Raw genomic sequence first — 19,694 nt, forward strand, 5'->3', positions numbered from 1 at the left:
TAATATATTGTACATAGATGATGAGATTACTACAAAAATTGCCAAGATGGAAATAATGTTGACATTGCATATGGTGGTGACATTGTCAAATGATGTTTAATGGTAATTAGCAAGAGCTTTTCTAATTTACCTTTAGGACAAGATAACTCCCAAAACTGACAAGTTAAGACACAGTTACAAATTCCAAAATAGTGGAGGTGTAAGCAATTAGATGTAAATTTTCTGTAAATGCCAATGCGACTGCATGTCAAAGTGTCAAAGTGAGTGCTTGCATGCGTGTTCTCAATACCCTGGAGGCCTCGTCCTAATTCATTCCAACGTCCACCCCAGAGGCTCAATTGCTGCTTTGATTGCACCAATTTCCCTCCCCTCCCAGCTGAAAGGAAGACATATAATTACACTATTTACACTGGACCCCTTTCCTCGTCCCCAAAGTCAGCACGCGCTGGCTTTGTTTGTGTGGCGATTGTTAAGCAGCATGAATGTCCCAGCTTGTCCCAGTGAAGCTGGTGGAACGAGCACGCGTTGCCCTTATAGTGCAAACGCCACAATGCGGGAAGGCTTTATTGTGCCATGATAGAACGATAACGTGCCTAAAAGGAGACAAGCGATGGTCAATGACGTTTCACAGTATCTTTGCTGTTTTGGCAAAGCCATTTTTACCAGTGTTTTCCCTTTGTTTTGAACATGACATTACGGGGTCGAAAAATAGATTTAGTTTTCAGAGGATTGACATAATTGTCTTCAAAGCGCAATGGAGGACCTTTTGTAAAGGGTGACATTAATAAAGGGAATTATTGTTATATGCATTGAAATTGGCTAGTTTGAAATGATTTTGAAATTGGACATGGTGGTGACATTGTTAAATGAAATTATCGTTAATTGTGTTGTCCAATGAAATTTGACAAGTTTAAATTGAAAGGCAGGGTGACGTTGTTAAATGGGTGACCGTGAATTTCTATTAACACACTATAACTACAAACACGGACACATTTGAAATTATGTTGAAATTGATAAGACATGGTAAAGTTGGCCTTAATGTTGAAATTGGACATGGTGACGTTGTAAAATAAAATTGTGACGTTACATTAACATTGCACATGATGGCATTGTTAAATGGATGACCTTGCTAAATGAAGTTATGCTTAATGCTTATCAAATGCACTGTTAAATGAAAATGACAAGTTTGAAATGGTTGTGAAATTGATGAGACACAGGGACATTGTTGAATGGTTGACATTATTAATTGGTGTTTAAAGGAAATTAACGAGAACATTTGTAATGCACTTTTAAGACAACATATGCAAACTGACAATCTTAAGATGACATTGAAATTGCTAAGACATGGTGACATTGTCCGCGACGGTAACGTATCAAGTTACGTTGATTCTTTTCAATTTTCATCTCCAGTATATTCTTGCTATTTGAGTGTTCATTCCCAGTTAGAAGTGAATAAGTCTGACATATCGCCAAAAGCATATCGCGAGCCATGATGTTCGTGAGCCAGAGGCTGAGCTGCACTGTATTTGTTTACGGCGGAGCCCGTTAACATAGGCCGACCGGTCATGAATATCTTGTAGGTCGTGTATGAGTGTGTCATACAGTTGATTGCTTCAGGCTTTTGGTAACATTTTAAATGAGGACAAAGGTGGAACTTATCGTCATTGCTGCACAGCAACCACACTTTTACGATTTACGATTGTAAACCATTTGGAAATGCACCTACAAAATCTTTATAACGGTTCTCTGCCCCAGACAAGTCTGCAAATGTCCTGAAATAATTTGTAGGTCAGCAGAGGCGCAATTTCCTAGGTAACAGTCACTGGTAGTGACTCACATGTGACATATACACCTGAAGCTATTCACATTTTTAGGGCAACGGGCAGTACAAAAGCTCTCTTTGGAAGCTCTGTTTTTATTATTCTTCGCCTGTTGGGGGGCTTCAACATGCCTAAAAAACTAAAAATACATTTTTGCAAGCACTTGTTTCCCAGTGAAAATGTATTTATTTTAAGGGTCCAGAAAGTATTAAAAAGTCACTGATTGGCATGAAATTTGGTGGATGTGTCTATCATTACAGGAAGCATGAAAAACACTTATGGACCGATGCCTGAAATTGAACAGGAAGTCGTCGGCCATTTTGATTAGAACCGCAGCTATTTTGAGCAAATTCCAGGGCTTATACTTTAACAAACTCCGACTAGAGCAAGTGAGCCCCAATTGGAAGCAGGTATCCTCGACAGATGAGCAACACCAAATTGCAAATTAAAAAAAATATATATATTTTTTTTAACCTACCCTACAACATATGTCATAGTTTGATGATCATTTTGAGGATTCACTATTTAAAGGAAGGTACGAGAGCATGGCTTTAATTGTTTTAATTATTATTAGCATACCCCAAGAGAAAGAGAGAGAGAGAGAGATGGGGAGAGAATAATTAAAATTTAATATGGTGGCACTTGACAAATTGGGATGATACAAGATTACCAGCTGTAAATGAATGCACAACTCCATCTACTGGACACATTTACAGATCACAAGATCATCATTAACGTTTCACATGCGAACATTTTTTACTTGTACAGTGTTTCATGTGTTACATTTAGAAATGCAACAGCATTGAAATCTAGATATTACATTTTTTTAAATGTAATATATGAACTTGAAAATACCCTTGCATTGTATATAAACACTTGTGTTTTTCTTTGGCATACCAAAATGTTAATGGAGCATGTGTTTTATTAGAAAGAAAAAAAACCTCAGCAATTTCTCCGCCTACTTTAGCCCATTGTGTCACTTATAAAATGTAGATTAATAAATATTTGTGAAATTTATAATAAAAAGAGAACTACTTGGCCAGCAGCAGATTTTTCTTGAATTGAAAAATAAATCAATAAATTAGCACAGGTCACTTTGACCTGTAACATACCAGACGTGTTCAATATACAGTATTGGGATTTTCTAATGCTCACAAAACATAATGCACTACATATTGACTGAATAGTAGGTAATGGTTTTGCTGTGTGTTCATATTTTGGTTTCTTTGTATTCATTTATTGACGGTTAAACATGTGTTGGGTCCCACTGACACATGGAAATTCCTGGTGCAACAAAGGGGGGGGGGGGGGTGGCCAATTTAACAGGATGGTTCATTGAAATAAAATTACTTAAAACCTAGCAATAAGTGCCGCATAAAATGTTTTGTCAGTTCCCTATGTGACTGTTTCCGTTAACCACCACTGGATGGCAGTGCTTATCAATATTATATTCTTCAGCAGCAACTCCATAACTACTTTCATTCTTCATATGTAAACCTCCTTGGGTTCATTTCTCTCCAAAAGTACTGATTGCCATTTGTCATTCTTTGTTATTTGTGTCTTGTTGACTTTAGTGGGAGTAGTACATGTTTTGTGTATCTTTAGTTTGGGCGCATCAGTGTGTAAACGTGTTACAGTGAGTCAGTAGTGGCCAGAGGCGCAAGTGGCACCACAGTTGACCCAGATTATTTCAGAGGGAAGGAACTATTATCACGTTAATGGACATTTCTGATGGTTTATCCACATCAATGCATCCATCGGAGCATATGATTAGCTTTTAATACATTGTATTTTTAAATGAGAATAATAGCAAGAATAATTATAAATAAAACCGAGAGCAGTGATGATCAGGATTTCGCCCAAAATAGCTGCACTTTAAACCAAAATGACTGACTTCCTGTTCAATTTCAGGGATGGGTCCTTGAGACTTTTTCATGCGTCCTCTTATGATAGACATGTCCACCCAATTTTGTTTTGATGGGCGAAACTGATGTTGGGGGCTGATTTTATTAAATACTTCCTAAAAAAGTTTGAGGCCTGGACTTCTGCCAAAATGGCTGCTTTAAACGAAAATGATAAACATGTCCACCCAATTTCGTGTTGATGGGCAAAACTGATTTCGGGGGCTGATATTCTTTTCTACAGTAACTTTCTAAGTTTGAGGCCTGGTTTTGCCTAAAATCTCTGCTTCAAACCAAAATGGCTGACTTCCTGTTTAATTTCCGGCATTGGTCCATGAGACTTTTTCATGTGTCCTGTTATGATAGACCCGTCCACCAAATTTCCCATTGATCTGTAAAACTGGTGTCCATGGCTGTTTTGTTTTCTAACTTTCCAAGGGGGTGCAACTTCAGGAGTTTTAGGGGGAGGTCGTGTCCAGGACTCCTAAAATACATTAATTTTCACCAGGATACTTGTGAGCACAAGGGAGCTAAAAGGAGCACAGAAATGTCAAATCTTTAGAATGTCTTTCCTTACAAATATTACACACGCTGTTTTCCATTGTATTTCATACATTCCATAATACAGAAATGCATGAAGGATGTTTAATCTTCATGTTATACAGCAAGAGGGTTCAGAAATTAAAGGAAAAACAACAAATACAAACTTCTAAAAGATGACAAAAGCGGAAATAAAATAAGGATGACTCATTATTATTGACTAAATGGACATACTGTTTACTATCCATGATATCCCAAGACCATGCATGCACTTAAAGGTAGCACATGGAGAAAGAATGTTCGCATCATTTATCTCTGATTTAATTCCATTAAAAATAAAGACAAACTTCACTATAGAGGCATAAAGAGGGCTATGGGAAGAAAACAGATGTACTTCACGTCCTCTGCAATTCTCAGCGCAATTAAAATCTGCGCCATGAAAAACAACAACAACATGCAAAGTGTTTATGCCTGTACCCTGCAGCCACTGATCCTGATCCTCAGTAGTACTCAGTACCTGGAGGAGAAGCAACATCTGTGTGAGGAGGAAAGGAAAGCAGGCCAACTTTGTGGTGGAGGGCCCAGCAGATGGTGACACTGCAGCAGCACTTCTCCAGGTAAAGCCACATCTGAAAAAAATAAAATCAGCCCAGGATATCAATTTCACTATTTGACATGAAACTGGGTGGACATGTCTATCATTACATCAAAACGCACAGAAAATTCTCAAGAACTCTGGCACCAATTGAACGGAAAGTTGGCAATTCTGGTTTGAAGTGCAGCCATTTGACGCAAATTCCAGGGCTTGACAAACTCAGACCAAGGTAGTTTGCCCAAATGAGCCCTATATGACGCAGGTATTCTAGACAGATGTGCAACGATACATTGCAAAGTTGTTTTGCCTTCGTCTTGTGTAATGTGTCAAAATGTGATGATCATATTGAGGATTCGTCATGAAAACAGGATTGCGAGGGCGCATTCATTGCTGCTTGCAGCTTTAATTCTGCTTTTGTCTCGTTCTTCAAATGCAAATCTGTTTCTAAAAATACACACCAGTTTATTCTGTCTTCTATTTGAAGATTAACAGTAGAGCCTTGAATGAATTGATCACAGAACTCTTGCGTTTAAAAAGGTGTAAAAATAGGTAAGATGAAGCAATGTCATTGTCATAATGACACCTTAATAAATCACACATATAATCTCCCACATTGATGAACATTTGATAGTAACATTATGTGAGGCAGTAGAACTATTTTAATGACAAATGAATGTCATTTGACATAGCTGTATTTGAGATGGGCACCATACAATGATGTCTTGGTTTTGGTGGATCACTCCATATGAAGATAATGACCCCCCCAAAAATCATTAATTAATGAGAACGTTCACCACAAGTCCAGATGTATTTGAAAGACACTCTAAATAGTACTGTCATGCAATATAAACTTTTTAAACTTCTGCATTGACTTTGACTGTGGTATTGAGTTCCTGTCTGTGTGATGAAGGGGAATAATAAGCAAGCAGGCCAACTCTTGGGGTGTGGACAGGCTACTACGATGAACTTCGACCATCTCTGAATATGCTCAGCCAGGTGTGAGATGAGGTCCACGATGATCTGTGGAATAAGAATATGAAAAGTGTATTTCAGTCACTGACCCAACACTTCGGAAAATGAGTTGGCAAATTGATCGAGTTACAAAAGGGAGAATCACCTTTCTACTTTAAAAAGAAAATAGTGGAATGGTATGTCTACTAATTATTACATCAAATGTTTGGGTTGGTTTTCTGAAACAAACCCCAGTTCCAGCGCAGTTGGGATAGTTGGGTAAAAGGTAAATATAATAATAATAATAAAGAATATAATGATTTGCAAATCCTTTTCAATTGAATACGCTACAAAGACAAGCTATTTAATATTCAAACTGATAAACTTGTTTTTTGTGCAAATATTCACTCATTTGAATTTAATGCCTGCAACACATTCCAAACAAAAGCTGGGACAGGTGCCTGTTTTCCACTGTGTTACATCACCTTTCCTTTTAACAACACTCAATTAATGTTTGGGAACTGATGGCACTAATTGTTGAAGCTTTGTAGGTGGAATTTTTGGAACAGGTCTAGGCTGCTGGCAGGCCAGTGTAGTACTCACACTCTTCTACTACGAAGCCACGCTGTTGTAACACGTGCAGAGTGTGGCTTTGCATTGTCTTGCTGAAATAAGCAGGGACGTCCCTGACAAGGATGTTGCTTGGATGGCAGCATACTATATTTTGTTCCAAAACCTGCATGTACAATTTAGCATTAATGGTGTCTTCACAGACGTGCAAGCTACCCATGCCATGGGCACTAACACTACCCAATACCATCACAGATGCTGGCTTTTGAACTTTGCACTGATAACAATCCGGATGGTCCTTTTCCTCTTTGGCCCAGAGGACTTGACGGTCATGATTTCCAAAAACAATTTGAAATGTGGACTCGTCAGACTACAGCACACTTTTCACTTTGTCTCCTCAGACCCAGAGAAGCCGGCGGTGTTTCTGAGTGTTGTTGATATATGGCTTTTATTTTGCATGTTATAGTTTTAACTTGAATATATAGATGTACCGACAAACTGTGTTAACTGACAGTGGTTTTCTGAACTGTTCCTGAGCCCACCTGGGAATATCCTTTACAAAATGATGCCGGTTTTTAATGCAGTGCCGTCTGAGGGATCGAAGGTCACATGCATTCAATATTTTTTTTTCGGCATTGTAGCTTACGTGTAGAGATTTCTGCAAATTCTCTGAATCTTTTGATGATGATATGGAGTATAGATGATGAAATCCCAAATTCCTTGCAATTGTAAGTTGACAAACATTGTTCTTAAACGGTTGGACTATTTGCTCATGTAGTTGTTAACAAAGTGGTAAACTTCACCCCATCCTTGCTTGTGAACAACTGAGCCTCTCGGAGATGTTGCTTTTATACCCAATCATGACACTCACCTGTTTCCAATTAACCTGTTCACTTGTGGAATATTCCAAACAGGTGTTTTTTGAGAATTCCTCAACTTTCCCAGTCTTTGTTACCACTGCCACAGCTTTGTTTGAACATGTTGCAGGTATCAAATTCAAAATGAGAGATTAGCAACAAAAAACAATAATGATAATCAGTTTGAACATTAAATATCTTGTCTTTATAGTGTTTTCAATTGAATATAGGTTGAAAAGGATTCACAAATCATTGTATTCTGTTTTATACAATGTCCCAACTTAACTGGAATTCGGGTTTGTACATGCAACTTCTCATTAGTCTTGTTATGCCTAAAAACACACGGGCCCCTCAGGACTCCAGAAATCATGCTGGTGAAGCTCTGGAGGATCCTTCTGGGCCACATATTTTATTATTGACAAAGCAACTGTAGCGCTAAAACATTCCAAAACAAAATATCAAAGGCTTGCAAATGTTCCCAATGAAAATAACTCCTGTATTTGTGTTTGTCCAATGACCTGATGGCAGCATTTGTGTCATCAGCATCCTGTAAGGCCATAAACGACCTTTGTTGAGAAATAAGCACCATCGCAAATTAAAGGTGTGTTGAAGGTACGCAAATTGGTGAGTTGTGTGCTGGACTAAGGACTGTGAAATCTGCAGAAAAAAATACAATTCAAGCTGATAAACCAGACAAAATCTTTGGGATGAATTCATCTTTGAAGAACCCCTGGAATGGTCTCATGAAATTGAATTCCTGCGTATTTTTCGGGCATGTTTATTTGAGACTTTTTTGTGCATCTTGTCTTGATATACATGTCTAACAAATTAAATTTTTTCTACCTACCTGTACCTTTAAGAAGATGTTTCTTGTCATCGCACAATGGTCTATTCAATGATGACACAGCATCAGGAGCAATGCGGCGTTGAGTATCTTTATTACTTCGACAGTTCTGGGGATCACCAGGAGTCAAAACAGCAAATTTTCCTTTGCTCGACAGCCACTTTAGCCCTCAGCCAAGCTGCAGGGAGAGACACAAACTTTCAGGAAGGTTTTATAAGGCTGCAATCTAGTGGACCTTTACAAGGGGACTTCATTTGTTTGGAATTAAACTATACAGCCTGTGGCTTTATTTGTCCTTATGTGTCTCAAACACTTCAAAAGTATTGAAACAGTGAAGCAATTTCCTTTAGTTTTGCTCTTGACTGGGTTTGAGATTAAAATAGAGGGGAGCTACTTTATTCTGTATCCATTTAGCAAGTAAAGCTCATGCTCTATAGTGTTAAAGTCTGGATATTTGACTTGGCCAGTCTAAAACCTTTGGCGTCTCGCCTCTAATGAACACCTTTGTTGTTTCAGTGGGTTTTGGAGGGGTTACTTCCTTTAGTCTCTTGTTTAAAAAAATTCAATACATGCTTAGCAACGGTATCAAACAAATTGAAGTTCCACATACATCCATCCATCCATCTTCTTTACCGCTTCTCCTCACTAGGGTCCCAGGCTGCTGGAGCCAATCCCAGCTACCTTTGGGCGGGAGGCAGGGTACACCCCGAACCAGTCGCCAGCCAATCGCAGGGCACATAAAAACAAACAACCATGCACAGTCACATTCACACCTATGGGCAATTTAGAGTCTTCAATCAACCTACCATGCATGTTTTTAGGATGTGGGAGGAAACCAGAGTGCCCGGAGAAAACCCACCCAGGCACGGGGAGAACATACAAACTCCACACAGGCAGGGCCGGGATTTGAACCCCAGTCCCCAGAACTGTGAGGCAGATGTGCTAACCAGTCGTCCAACGCGCCGGCGTTCCACATACAGTCTACCATTAAAATCATAGCATAGGTATTATGAACCATAAAGTGGTGTTTTTCCCCTTTGTCTTAATGCAAAAAAATACAAGTACATGAAGAAAATTTTGATATTTATTGATATTATTCTTAATGTTTCATAAAGATAACCTCACCTTAGTTCATTCTACCATATATTCCTCCCTTTTGGGGTCAATGACCCTAAACCCAACTAATGTTGCATGTTTCCCCTCTGTCCCAATGTGACAATATGGTAGTGGCTGTGTCTGATTAACTTCAGATAATCATAGGGTATGAACAAAAATCCATCCGAACAAGTGTCATTACTGGATTGAACCTCTCTCTTGAGTGCCGGCTTTGGCCTGCGTAGGGTATGTTTGACATCACTGAGCAAAAATAAAATATTAGGCCTCTCTGTTCTAATCCTTTTAGTAGGCTTTGTATATCTTCCGGTCATGTCAAGGGCAGATAATCCAATCATAATAATTTTGCACACACTCAAAACTGTGTAGTGATGTGTGAAGTTGTTCTTCCCAAGTGAATAATCCCCTTTTCACATCAACTTGTTTATCAGTCAAACATCATTATAAAGTCCAGTTGGCAGGAAAGAGATGATTAATTATACAATTCACTGTATGATAACTTAGTGGTACACTGTATCACAGTCTGTAATGTGTGTCTGTCAGTAGCCATTAACCTTCCACAATATGCTTCTTTTTATTGCTTTAAGGGAATTTTTGTCCACATATTGTGCTGAACTAATATATGAGAGCAGTGGGTCCGCAAGCTGTAACTTGGGGGGGTCCGCAAAGTAATTTGTAATAAATTATTGTATCTTTTTAAGAAGGGCAGTACCTAATTATGTGTGCCAATAAAAGAAACATAATAAACCAATTACTCCTCCCTAATACCCTAGTCACTCATCAGTGTATTTATTTTGTGTAAAGCGACTGAGTATCTTGAAAATTGTGATATAAGTTCCATCTAGGCGGCACGGTGGACGACTGGTTAGAGCGTCAGCCTCACAGTTCTGAGGACCCAGGTTCAATCCCCGGCCCCACCAGTGTGGAGTTTGCATGTTCTCCCCGTGCCTGCGTGGGTTTTCTCCGGGCACTCCGGTTTCCTCCCACATCCCAAACACATGCATGAATTGGGGACTCTAAATTGCCCGTAGGTGTGACTGTGAGTGCGAATGGTCGTTTGTTTGTATGTGCCCTGCGATTGGCTGGCAACCAGTTCAGGGTGTACCCCACCTCCTGCCCGATGACAGCTGGGATAGGCTCCAGCACACCCGCAACCCTAGTGAGGAGAAGCCGCTCAGAAAATGGATGGATGGAAGTTCCATCTATGATGATGATGATTATTATTATCATCATTATTACTGCAGCTTTGGGCCAATTAAAAGCGCTGTTGTGATTGTGAAGCATGTGACACCCATGCATGAATAGTCTTTTTTTTTTTTTTGGGGGGGGGGGGGGGGGGGGGCGTTGAGCCAAAATGTGTGTTATTACAGGAATAAGGACATATTTTGAAGAACAAAAGGAGGATTTTTTTTTTCAAGAATATAGTCCTAGATTTATTGAGTAAACACGTCTTTCCCGGAATAAAATAAATAATATTTAATGAATAGTCGTATTTGATATTCACTTGTTATACTGTATGACTTTATTCTCATAAATTTGTCTTTTTATCCCGATAAATTCGTTGTTGTTAAGGTTATGACTTTTTTAAAAAAAAATATGACTTCCTTCTCATAACCTTACACCTTCATTTAAAAAATAAATGAAAATGAATTTTTTGTTATAATATTGCTTTTTTTTTTCTTCCCAAAAACTTTTACTTCCTTTGGCATTAAGGTGTACACATGCAGACATGTTTAATTGGTGTTAGGATTATGACGAGGTCCTTGGATAGCCAAAAAGTTTGAGAACCCCTCTACTTAGACCACCACCCAGTGTCAGGTTTATGCCATAGAAGCGGCAAATTAACAGCACTGGTAATAAGCAAAATTATAGGGCCTTACTTTTTACGAGTTTTCTTCTTTTCCTGCCAAAATTCAGGATGGAGGAGACTGTGCAAACCCTACTCCAGAACCAGGACTCATTGGATGGCCCCAAGGTCGACCCACTGGACCTCATGAAAGCATACAAGGTACAAAAGAACTAAAATTGAATATACAGCTATTCGCTAGGAATCGGGACCTGGCTGGACCGACCATTATCATTACATTGAATTTGTATTTTATTTTATTTTTGTTTTAAAACCCCAAAAATTCTTCAATAAGTGGGGATAAATGACCAATAAGCATTATTTGGGTTGGTCCCCGCCACCCCCCCCCCCACCCCCTCAAAAAAGAAACAAATAATAATAAAATAAAACTAATAAAAATAAAATAATGGGGGAAAAAAAATCAGTGAATAGATTAATCTTTGGGTGCCAAACCACAAGTATGCGGGGGTCCACTGTTATTGTAATGATCCATCCATCCATCCATTTTCTACCGCTTATCCGAGGTCAGGTCGCGGGGGCTGTAGCTTTAGCAGGGACTCCCAAACTTCCCTCTCCCCAGCCAATTCATCCAGATCTTCCGGGGGGATCCCGAGGCGGCGTTTCCAGGCCAGGCGAGAGATGTAGTCTCTCCAGCGTGTCCTGGGTCGTCCCCGGGGTCTCCTCCCGGTGGGACGTCCCCGGAACACCTCACGTGGGAGGTGTTCGGGAGCCATCCGAATCAGATGCCCCAGCCACCTCATCTGGCTCCTCTCAATGTAGAGGAACAGAGGCTCTACTCCGAGATCCTCCCGGATGACCGAGCTTCTCACCCTATCTCTAAGGGAGAGCCCGGACATCCTGCGGAGGAAGCTCATTTCGGCTGCTTGTATCCGGGATCTCGTGACCATCGGTAGGAACGTAGATCGAACGGTAAATCGAGATAAATTCTTCTTCACCACAACGGACCGATACAAAGTAATTGTAATGATAATGACGTTAAGTTGAAGAACTCTTGGTTAACCCCAGTGTGTGTTTGTTTTGTTTTCATTGCATTCCAGGACAAACTCTTGGAGGAAATGTGGAAGCAGCAGGACAGTCTGGAGGGTTCGGCAGTTTCAGAAACGGAAACTTCGGGGTATCTGGAGGCCGGAGGTGGTCTGGAGGAAAACTCTAACAGCAATTCCCTGCTAGAACGACTCAAAGCTCTGGAGGTAATGGACAGAGTGGTTTGCCACTGTTTCTAATTTCTGAATTTGTCAAGACTGTGGAAAACAGAGGTACAGTGACCACTGTGATGAAAAATAAAATTTGTGTCACTGCATGCTCTATATCAGTGGTTCTCAACATTTTACACCAAAGTACTGCTTAAAAAAAGTATTATTACAAATTAAAAGATGTTTAAGCCACTGTAACATTATGAACAGTTTGAACCTTTAATTCAGTGATTCTTTTGCACACCACTAGAGGGAGCTGACATACAACTAGTGCTATGTGTACCACAATTTGAGAATGCTGCTCTTTCGGGTCTGAATTGCCCATAGGTGTGAATGTGAGTGCGAATGGTCGTTTGTTTATATGTACCCTGCGATTGACTGGCGACCAGTTCAGGGTGTACCCGCCTCTCGCCTGAAGGTAGCTGGGATAGGCTCCAGCGCGCCCGCGACCCGAGTGAGGATAAGCGGTACAGACGATGCGCTTGAGGGTTTAAGTCTAGAGATCGACTTGGTCAGTCTAAAACTCTACATCCATCCATTTTCTGTAGCACTTTTCCTGATTAGAATGACTGGTGAGCTGGAGCCTATCCCAGCTTCCTTTGATTGAGAGAAGCACGGTACATTCTAGACTGGTCTCCAGCCAATCACATTCACACCTGTGGACAATTTAGAATCTTTAGTTAACCTACCATGCATATTTTTTGGAACGTGGGAGGAAGCCGGAATAACCAACCACGAACCACTAGAAAACTATGCTGTCCCCAGTCTAAAACCTTCTAATTTAATTAGAAAAAGATCTGACAATAATTTTAGTCACTCAGTACATTTCCTGTTTATGTGATGACTCTTGAGGCACTTATCAGCAGCTGCCAGGAGCTTGTCTCAGCCTGGCTGTACGCCACGACGGCTCATTAAACTTAACATTGCCTAGAATGCCAATCACTCATTTAATAAGAGAATTAGGATGCACCTGTCAACAGTGTCATGTGTTTGCAGTAAACACACGACACTTCACTTGGGGTTCCAACGCCTAACTCGCACGCGTCTGACCTTTTCTATACTCTGATTGCGAGCCTTCGGGCTGACGTGACCTTTTTATGCTCTCCGCCAACATTCTCACCAAATAATTTTTCCCTCCAAAACATTTTTGAGCTTATTATGATCAACCTAGTATTGAGCAAAATTATCCACTGTGTTACTACGATAGTTACTATGAGTTCATCCACGGTCATACTGAATACAGTGTTATTGATGAACTGTTCATGTGGCGCTTCCAGGCTGAGAACTCTGCTCTGTCCTTGGAAAACGACAACCAGAGAAAGCAATATGAGCGCTGTCTGGATGAGGTAAGAAATATGTGAAAATGTGAAAAAGAAAATGTGTCATTTTCTTCTATTATCCTCAAAGTGATCCTCAAACATTAATCACATGCTCTTCCCACATTAGAAGGCCTGGGCAAAAACAAAACCCTGCAATTTAGCTTCGACAATCCATCTAAGATACCTACTTTTGATTGGGGTTCATTTAGATAAATTCTCTCGTCGAAGTTTGTCAACATATGAAACCTGAAGCTGTGCTTTAAACAAGAATTGATGATTTCCTTTTTAATTTTATATGCATGTTTCCTTGAAACCTTTTTCGTGCATCTGTTATGATATTCACACAATTTTATGTCAATCAGTGAAACTAGTGACGGAGGTTGATTTAAAAAAAAAAAAAAAATCTAAATTTCTAACAAAATACAATCCCAAAATGACTGCTTTAAACCAAAATGGACCAAATTCCTGTTTGATTGTTGGCATGGGTCCTTAAGATTTTTTTGTGTGTCCTGTTATGATATACATATCCACCAAATGTTTTGACTATTTGTGAATCAGGAATCCTGTGAAACCTGTGTAAGGGGTGGTTGATTCCCCCCCCCAACTTTCTAACAAAGTATGAGCCCTGGAATTCACCCTAAATGGCTACTGCAAACAAAAATGGCCGACTTCCTGTTTGATATCAGGCATGGGTCCCTGAGACTTTTTCATGCATCCTGAGATGATAAACACGTCCACTAAAGTTCGTGTTGATTGGGGAAACCCATGTCCAGGGCTGATATTTTTTCAAACTTTCTAACAAGTATCTTTTTCGTACATCCAGTCATGATGAACATGTGCGCCCAAATTCATGATCTGGATCTTTAAAATACATCCAGTTTCAACAGAATACACGCAAATGGATGAGTTTTCGGGCATGTTGAGGCCTCCCAAAAGGCGCTTCATTCGTATGCTGTTGCCATCTCTTGATGGTGTGAGCTCATGATCTGTGAATCGCTTTTCTATTATTTATGTATTAGGGTCTATCTTAAGGGTCCAAAAAATAGCCCCACAAAAGTCACTCAGTAGCGCTCGATGGGCATTTAGAAAAAACTCAGCCCCTGTCACGTGTTTCACTAATTGACATGAAATTGGATAGACATCTGCCGTATCATAAGAAGACATCCAGAAACGTCACAGGGATTAATGCCCAGAATTGAACAGCAAGTCTGCCATTTTGGTTTGAATCAGACAGTTTGGACAAATTCTGGGACTCGCACTTGGTTAGAAAGTTGGAAAAAACACCGTCCTCGACAAAAGTTTCACTGATTGACATGAAATTGGGTGGACAGGTCTATCATGAAGTGATTTACGAAAAAGTCTCAAGGAACCATTCCCGAAAATACACAGGAAGGCGGCCACGTAAACATTTTGGGGCAATTTCAAGGGCTCGCTATTTGATGACATACTACTTGGGAATTTGTCCAAATGAGCCACAATCAGAACATGTACTGTATCTTAGACAAATAGGCAACGTTAAATTGAAAAGCTTTTTGAGTGATGCTTTAATTATCAATTTTTTTCTCAATGCAGGTAGCCAACCAGGTGGTCCAGGCTCTCCTTACTCAAAAGGTATGTGTTTATATTTTCAACATTAACACTGGAGTACTTTAAGTATACTACATCCACTCAGTTCTCTACTTATGTGGATTTGGTAGGACTTGAAAGAAGAATGTGTAAAGCTGCGCACCCGCGTCTTTGACTTGGAGCAGCAGAACCGCCTACTAAGCGTCTTGTTCCAACAACGAGTCCGTATGTCCCAAAGTCCTGCACCCCAGGTAGGAGCAGAAGCCTTTTCATACAAACCAAAGTAACTTTTTCATCTTCTTTTATACTCTGCAACTTTTGTTTTTAAGCTTTTTTTTTTAAAGCTGGGGTTTTAAGGTTGTCTTATTTTAATCTGCCCAACCTTTTTGTTTCTAACAGTTGTATTTTTACCTGCGCAACGATTATGATTTTTTTCAATGGTACTTTTATTTGAACCTGCCCAACTTTGGGAGATTTGACACTAGTCTTATTTTTAACCTGAGCAACTTTAATTATTATTTTTGTTGTTGTTGTGGTAATTTATTTTAACCTGCAAAACTTTAGGCTCAATTCCAATAGTATTACTCGAACCTGCCCAAGTTTTGGGAGTTTAATTTTTAACCTACCCAACTTTTAGTGTTTTACCGTAAACTTATTTTTACCTGGGCAGTTTTTAGGGTTTTACGGAAGATATATTTTAACCTGCACAACGTTTGGAGCTATTATGCTTGTACATTTTTAATTGTACTTGCGCAACTTTGGGGGTTATACTGTAGTTTTATTTTTACCTGTACGACCTTTGGGATGTTAACTGAGGTCTATTATAACTTGCACAAGTTTTGGGGGTCTTAGTCTCTTTAACTTGTGCAACTTTTTGGCTTTTACAGTAGTCTTATTTTCACCTGCACAACTTTTGGTGCATTTTCGAGAGGTTTTTTTTTTTTGTACCTGTGCAACTTTGGGTCGTTATACTGTAGTTTTTTGGGTTTTTTTTAATCCCGACTGACCGCAAAGCCGGTGAAGGGTCATTCGGGATTCATAGAATCGTAGTTACATTTATAACTTTTGTTTTAATTAACTGTTACTTTTGGTTTTAATGTAGTTTTTTTCTTACCTGCGCAACTTATTTTTACCAACTCAACGTGGGCTTGTGGGCTTTACAGTCATTTTTTTTGTTTTTTTTCCCCACCTGCTCAACTTCAGAGATTTTTTAAATGGTAGTTTTATTTTAACTCTACTTTTGGTCAGTTTTCCACATCATTATGCTGGTGTTATAAATATATGCACGCAGGAAGTGCAAATTTGGGCAATTATGTCATTATTTGGAGAAGACATGCTTAATTACGCTGCATGATCCAAAGATATTCTTCAAAGCCTATCCAGGTAATTTAGCATGCTCTCAGGCGAGCAGGCCAAGGAATTCTGTCTTTCCTCTTTAACCTTTTCTGCAAAGGTCATACTTTTAGACTTGACAGCGGTTTGACCTTTGTAGACCATTTGTATGCATTACCACAACGATGCTCAAAGCGGTTATAAACAACGTCTCTTTTCTTGCTCTACCGCACAAAATATCTAGGACAAGTTTGTCTTTGAAGGACTCCTGGAAATGGCAAAATTGGGACTGAATTGTCTAAAACTTGTGTCGGGGGCTACTGAGTCATTAGACTTCGTTACCATACTTTGCCCAGACAGAATGACTAAAACTCAAATGTTTTGCTACTCAGTGTTGTCACTGTGTCTTTTAAAATTTGGTAATTGGTATTTCTCTTTTGTTCATTATTTGCTGAAAAACTCACCCTATTCACCATTTTTGTGTTTAGGCCAAAGCAATAAAAATATTACTTTGTCGGATCTTAGTGGCAAGGAAGTATGTTCAACTTAATTGAAGAGTTTCATTTCGATAAAAGTAATGTTTTGTCACCGTCATGTGACATCTATAAGCAATTATAGTACAGTACATACCTTTTTGGGGTGGTGTCAGCGATGTGGCAGGGCTCAGTCCTTATTCCCCACAAACAGTGGGGGTTTTATTGTAAAATGAACCCTTTAAAACAAAATGGCTGACTTCCTGTGTTTTTGGGTGTAGCTACTTGAGATTTTTTTGTAGCTCATCTCATAATAGACGTACTAAATTTCATGTTGCTAAGTGAAAGAGGATTTGGTGGGCTGATTTTAAAAAAAAAATTAATCACCAGCTGAGTTATACGACCTTTGTGTTTTATGGCAAGTCAGCAAATTCGCTACTGTGCTTGGCCCACACGCAATGACGAAAACTAAAATTTTTTGTAATGTGTTTTTTGTCCATCTTTCTCGTATTAGAGGTTCAAATTTGGTAGCAATTGGCCAAAATCTCTAGGCGTAGGATATCTTTGAAGGATGACTGAAAATGACCAAAATGACCCCAAAATAGCAACTTCAAACCAAAATGGCTGACTTCCTCTGTCTTGTCAGGCATGTCTTGAGACTTTTTCGTAGGTCCACTCATGATAAACATGTCCCCCAATTTCATGATGCTGAGTGAAACTGGCTCCAGGGGCTGAATTAAAGAAAGAAAAAAAAAACTTCTTGCTTTGTTGCTACATCCCCAGCTATCGAGAAAGCTGTGTGTGATTGTATCATCTCTCACCGGAGGCTTGAATTTTAAAAGCATTCGTCTCTAGTGAAGTCACAAACAAAAATTATCGTCCTTTATTAGTCCCACAGAGGTTCCACAACGCAAAGTATAAACACAAGATTGTCAGAGGAATACATTCACGCTGGGCCAAATCAAGCATGTTTCCACCCTCACAACACCCTATGACACTGGATTACTGTAACTTTGCTGACTTTGTGGCTCATTGCAAGTCAAGGGTACCTGTTTTTGATTGGGGTTAATTTGGACGAATTCCCTAGTACGAGCCATGGAATTCGCCCAAAATGATTGTGTCACAAAACAAAATGGCGACTTCCTGTTAAATGTGGAACATTGAGAGCTTTGGGGGCCTTGAGACTTTTTGGACATCGTGTTATGATAGACATGTCCACCCATTGTCATGTTGATCAGTGACACTAGTGTCCGGGTCAATTTTATTTTTCCTCTCTAACCTTCGAACAAAGTACAGTATGATGCCTAGAATTTGCCCAGCAAGGTTTCCTTTTTGCCAAAATATCTGACTCCCTTTTAACATTTGTAAAGGCTTCTTGTGACTTTTTCCTGCATCTCCTTATGAAAGACACGTCCTCACAATTTCAATTGGAGAAACTGGTGACAGTAGCTCATTAATTCTTTCCAGGTAGTGCTACTGTGTGAGTTTGGTCCTGAGCACCAGAATCAGTGTGATGGTCGTCTTGGATTCAATGTGTTTACCATTATTTTTTTCTACAAATAAATCACCTCATTGGGGGGGGGTCTCAATATGCCCGAAAACCCAACCATTTTATGAAAGTGTATTAATATTAGGATGTGCCTGAAAACAACCACCCCTCCCCAAATCCCCCACGAAACTCACTAGGCCAAGACAGGCCACACAAAAAAAGTCTCTAGAACCCATGCCCAAAACTGGACTGGAAGTCTGCCTTTTTTGTTTAAAGCACACCCATTTGAGGTGAATTCCAGGCCTTGTACTTTGTCAGAAAGTTCGAAAAGAAATCACCCGTGGGCTCCAGTTCCACCAATCAACATGATATTTGGGGGATTTGTCTGTCCTAACAGGGCACACCAAAAAGGCTAAGGAACCATGCCGAAACAGGAACAAGAAGTTGGCCGTTTTTTGTTTTTTTTAGACAACCTTTTTCTGCAAATTCCATGGCTTGACGAACTCCTGCTGGGGAATTCGCAAAATGATGATCCCCAATCGGAAGCAGGTGTCCTAGAGTCCTAGACAGATGGCTCAGCAATTACCTTGAAAGAAAATGGTTTCTCACTTTCCAGGAAATCCAAAGGAATGGCAAAGTGGGTATTGCTGCAGGAAGGTGGCCCAGTCTCCTGAGTCTAACGTGCCCACGTAGTAGTGGAAGTGGTAGTGATCTGTCTTTATCCAGTGCTGGTAGTGAATACTCTAGCGGCTCGCACACATGGGCTGAGGGACGAGGCCTCTCCAAACAGGTGAGTCACTCTCTTATACTTTCTCTAACACTAAAGGATTGTGGGTAAACATACTGATTAATAGATGTCGATATCCCTTGTGGTGTAGTGCGCCACAAGCCGGGACAAAAGGATGAGTGTAGGCTCCGTATCTGGTCATCAGACAGACTTCGGCTGGAAGGAAGGCCACATCCTGAAAGGACTCAAGCGTCTTCAGACCAGCGTCTCAAAAGAGAAACCCTCTCCCGGGTCCATTCCTCACTGCAAGGACTGCATGATCTCCAATGAGGGTATCTACTCTCTGGGCATCAAAAGTAACCTGATAGGGATGACAGCCAAGACAAATAAAAATGTTAACGGAGGGATTGCCGTTGTGGACTCTGATGAAAGTAGCAATGACTCAAATATGTCGCAAAGTCAGGAATCCAGCGATAACGCGTCAATAGAAGTTCAGACAGATGACGGCCCAAAAGAATCTTTAGAGAACACCTGTTT

At 39.9% G+C, this 19,694-nt stretch overlaps 1 protein-coding gene across 1 annotated transcript in view; it reads left to right on the top strand.

The window, feature by feature from the left end:
- LOC133411010 (nck-associated protein 5-like) overlaps positions 1-19,694 on the top strand; it is a 47,672-nt gene that overhangs the window by 13,141 nt on the left and 14,837 nt on the right. Inside the window, 8 exon segments of the mRNA XM_061692796.1 lie at positions 4,746-4,878; positions 11,109-11,199; positions 12,096-12,248; positions 13,529-13,597; positions 15,143-15,181; positions 15,268-15,387; positions 19,047-19,220; positions 19,309-19,693. Coding sequence (XP_061548780.1) covers positions 4,850-4,878; positions 11,109-11,199; positions 12,096-12,248; positions 13,529-13,597; positions 15,143-15,181; positions 15,268-15,387; positions 19,047-19,220; positions 19,309-19,693 — 1,060 coding nt within the window. The 5' untranslated portion in view covers positions 4,746-4,849.

Source organism: Phycodurus eques, chromosome 12 (assembly GCF_024500275.1).
Source record: "Phycodurus eques isolate BA_2022a chromosome 12, UOR_Pequ_1.1, whole genome shotgun sequence".
Lineage (NCBI taxonomy): Eukaryota > Metazoa > Chordata > Actinopteri > Syngnathiformes > Syngnathidae > Phycodurus > Phycodurus eques.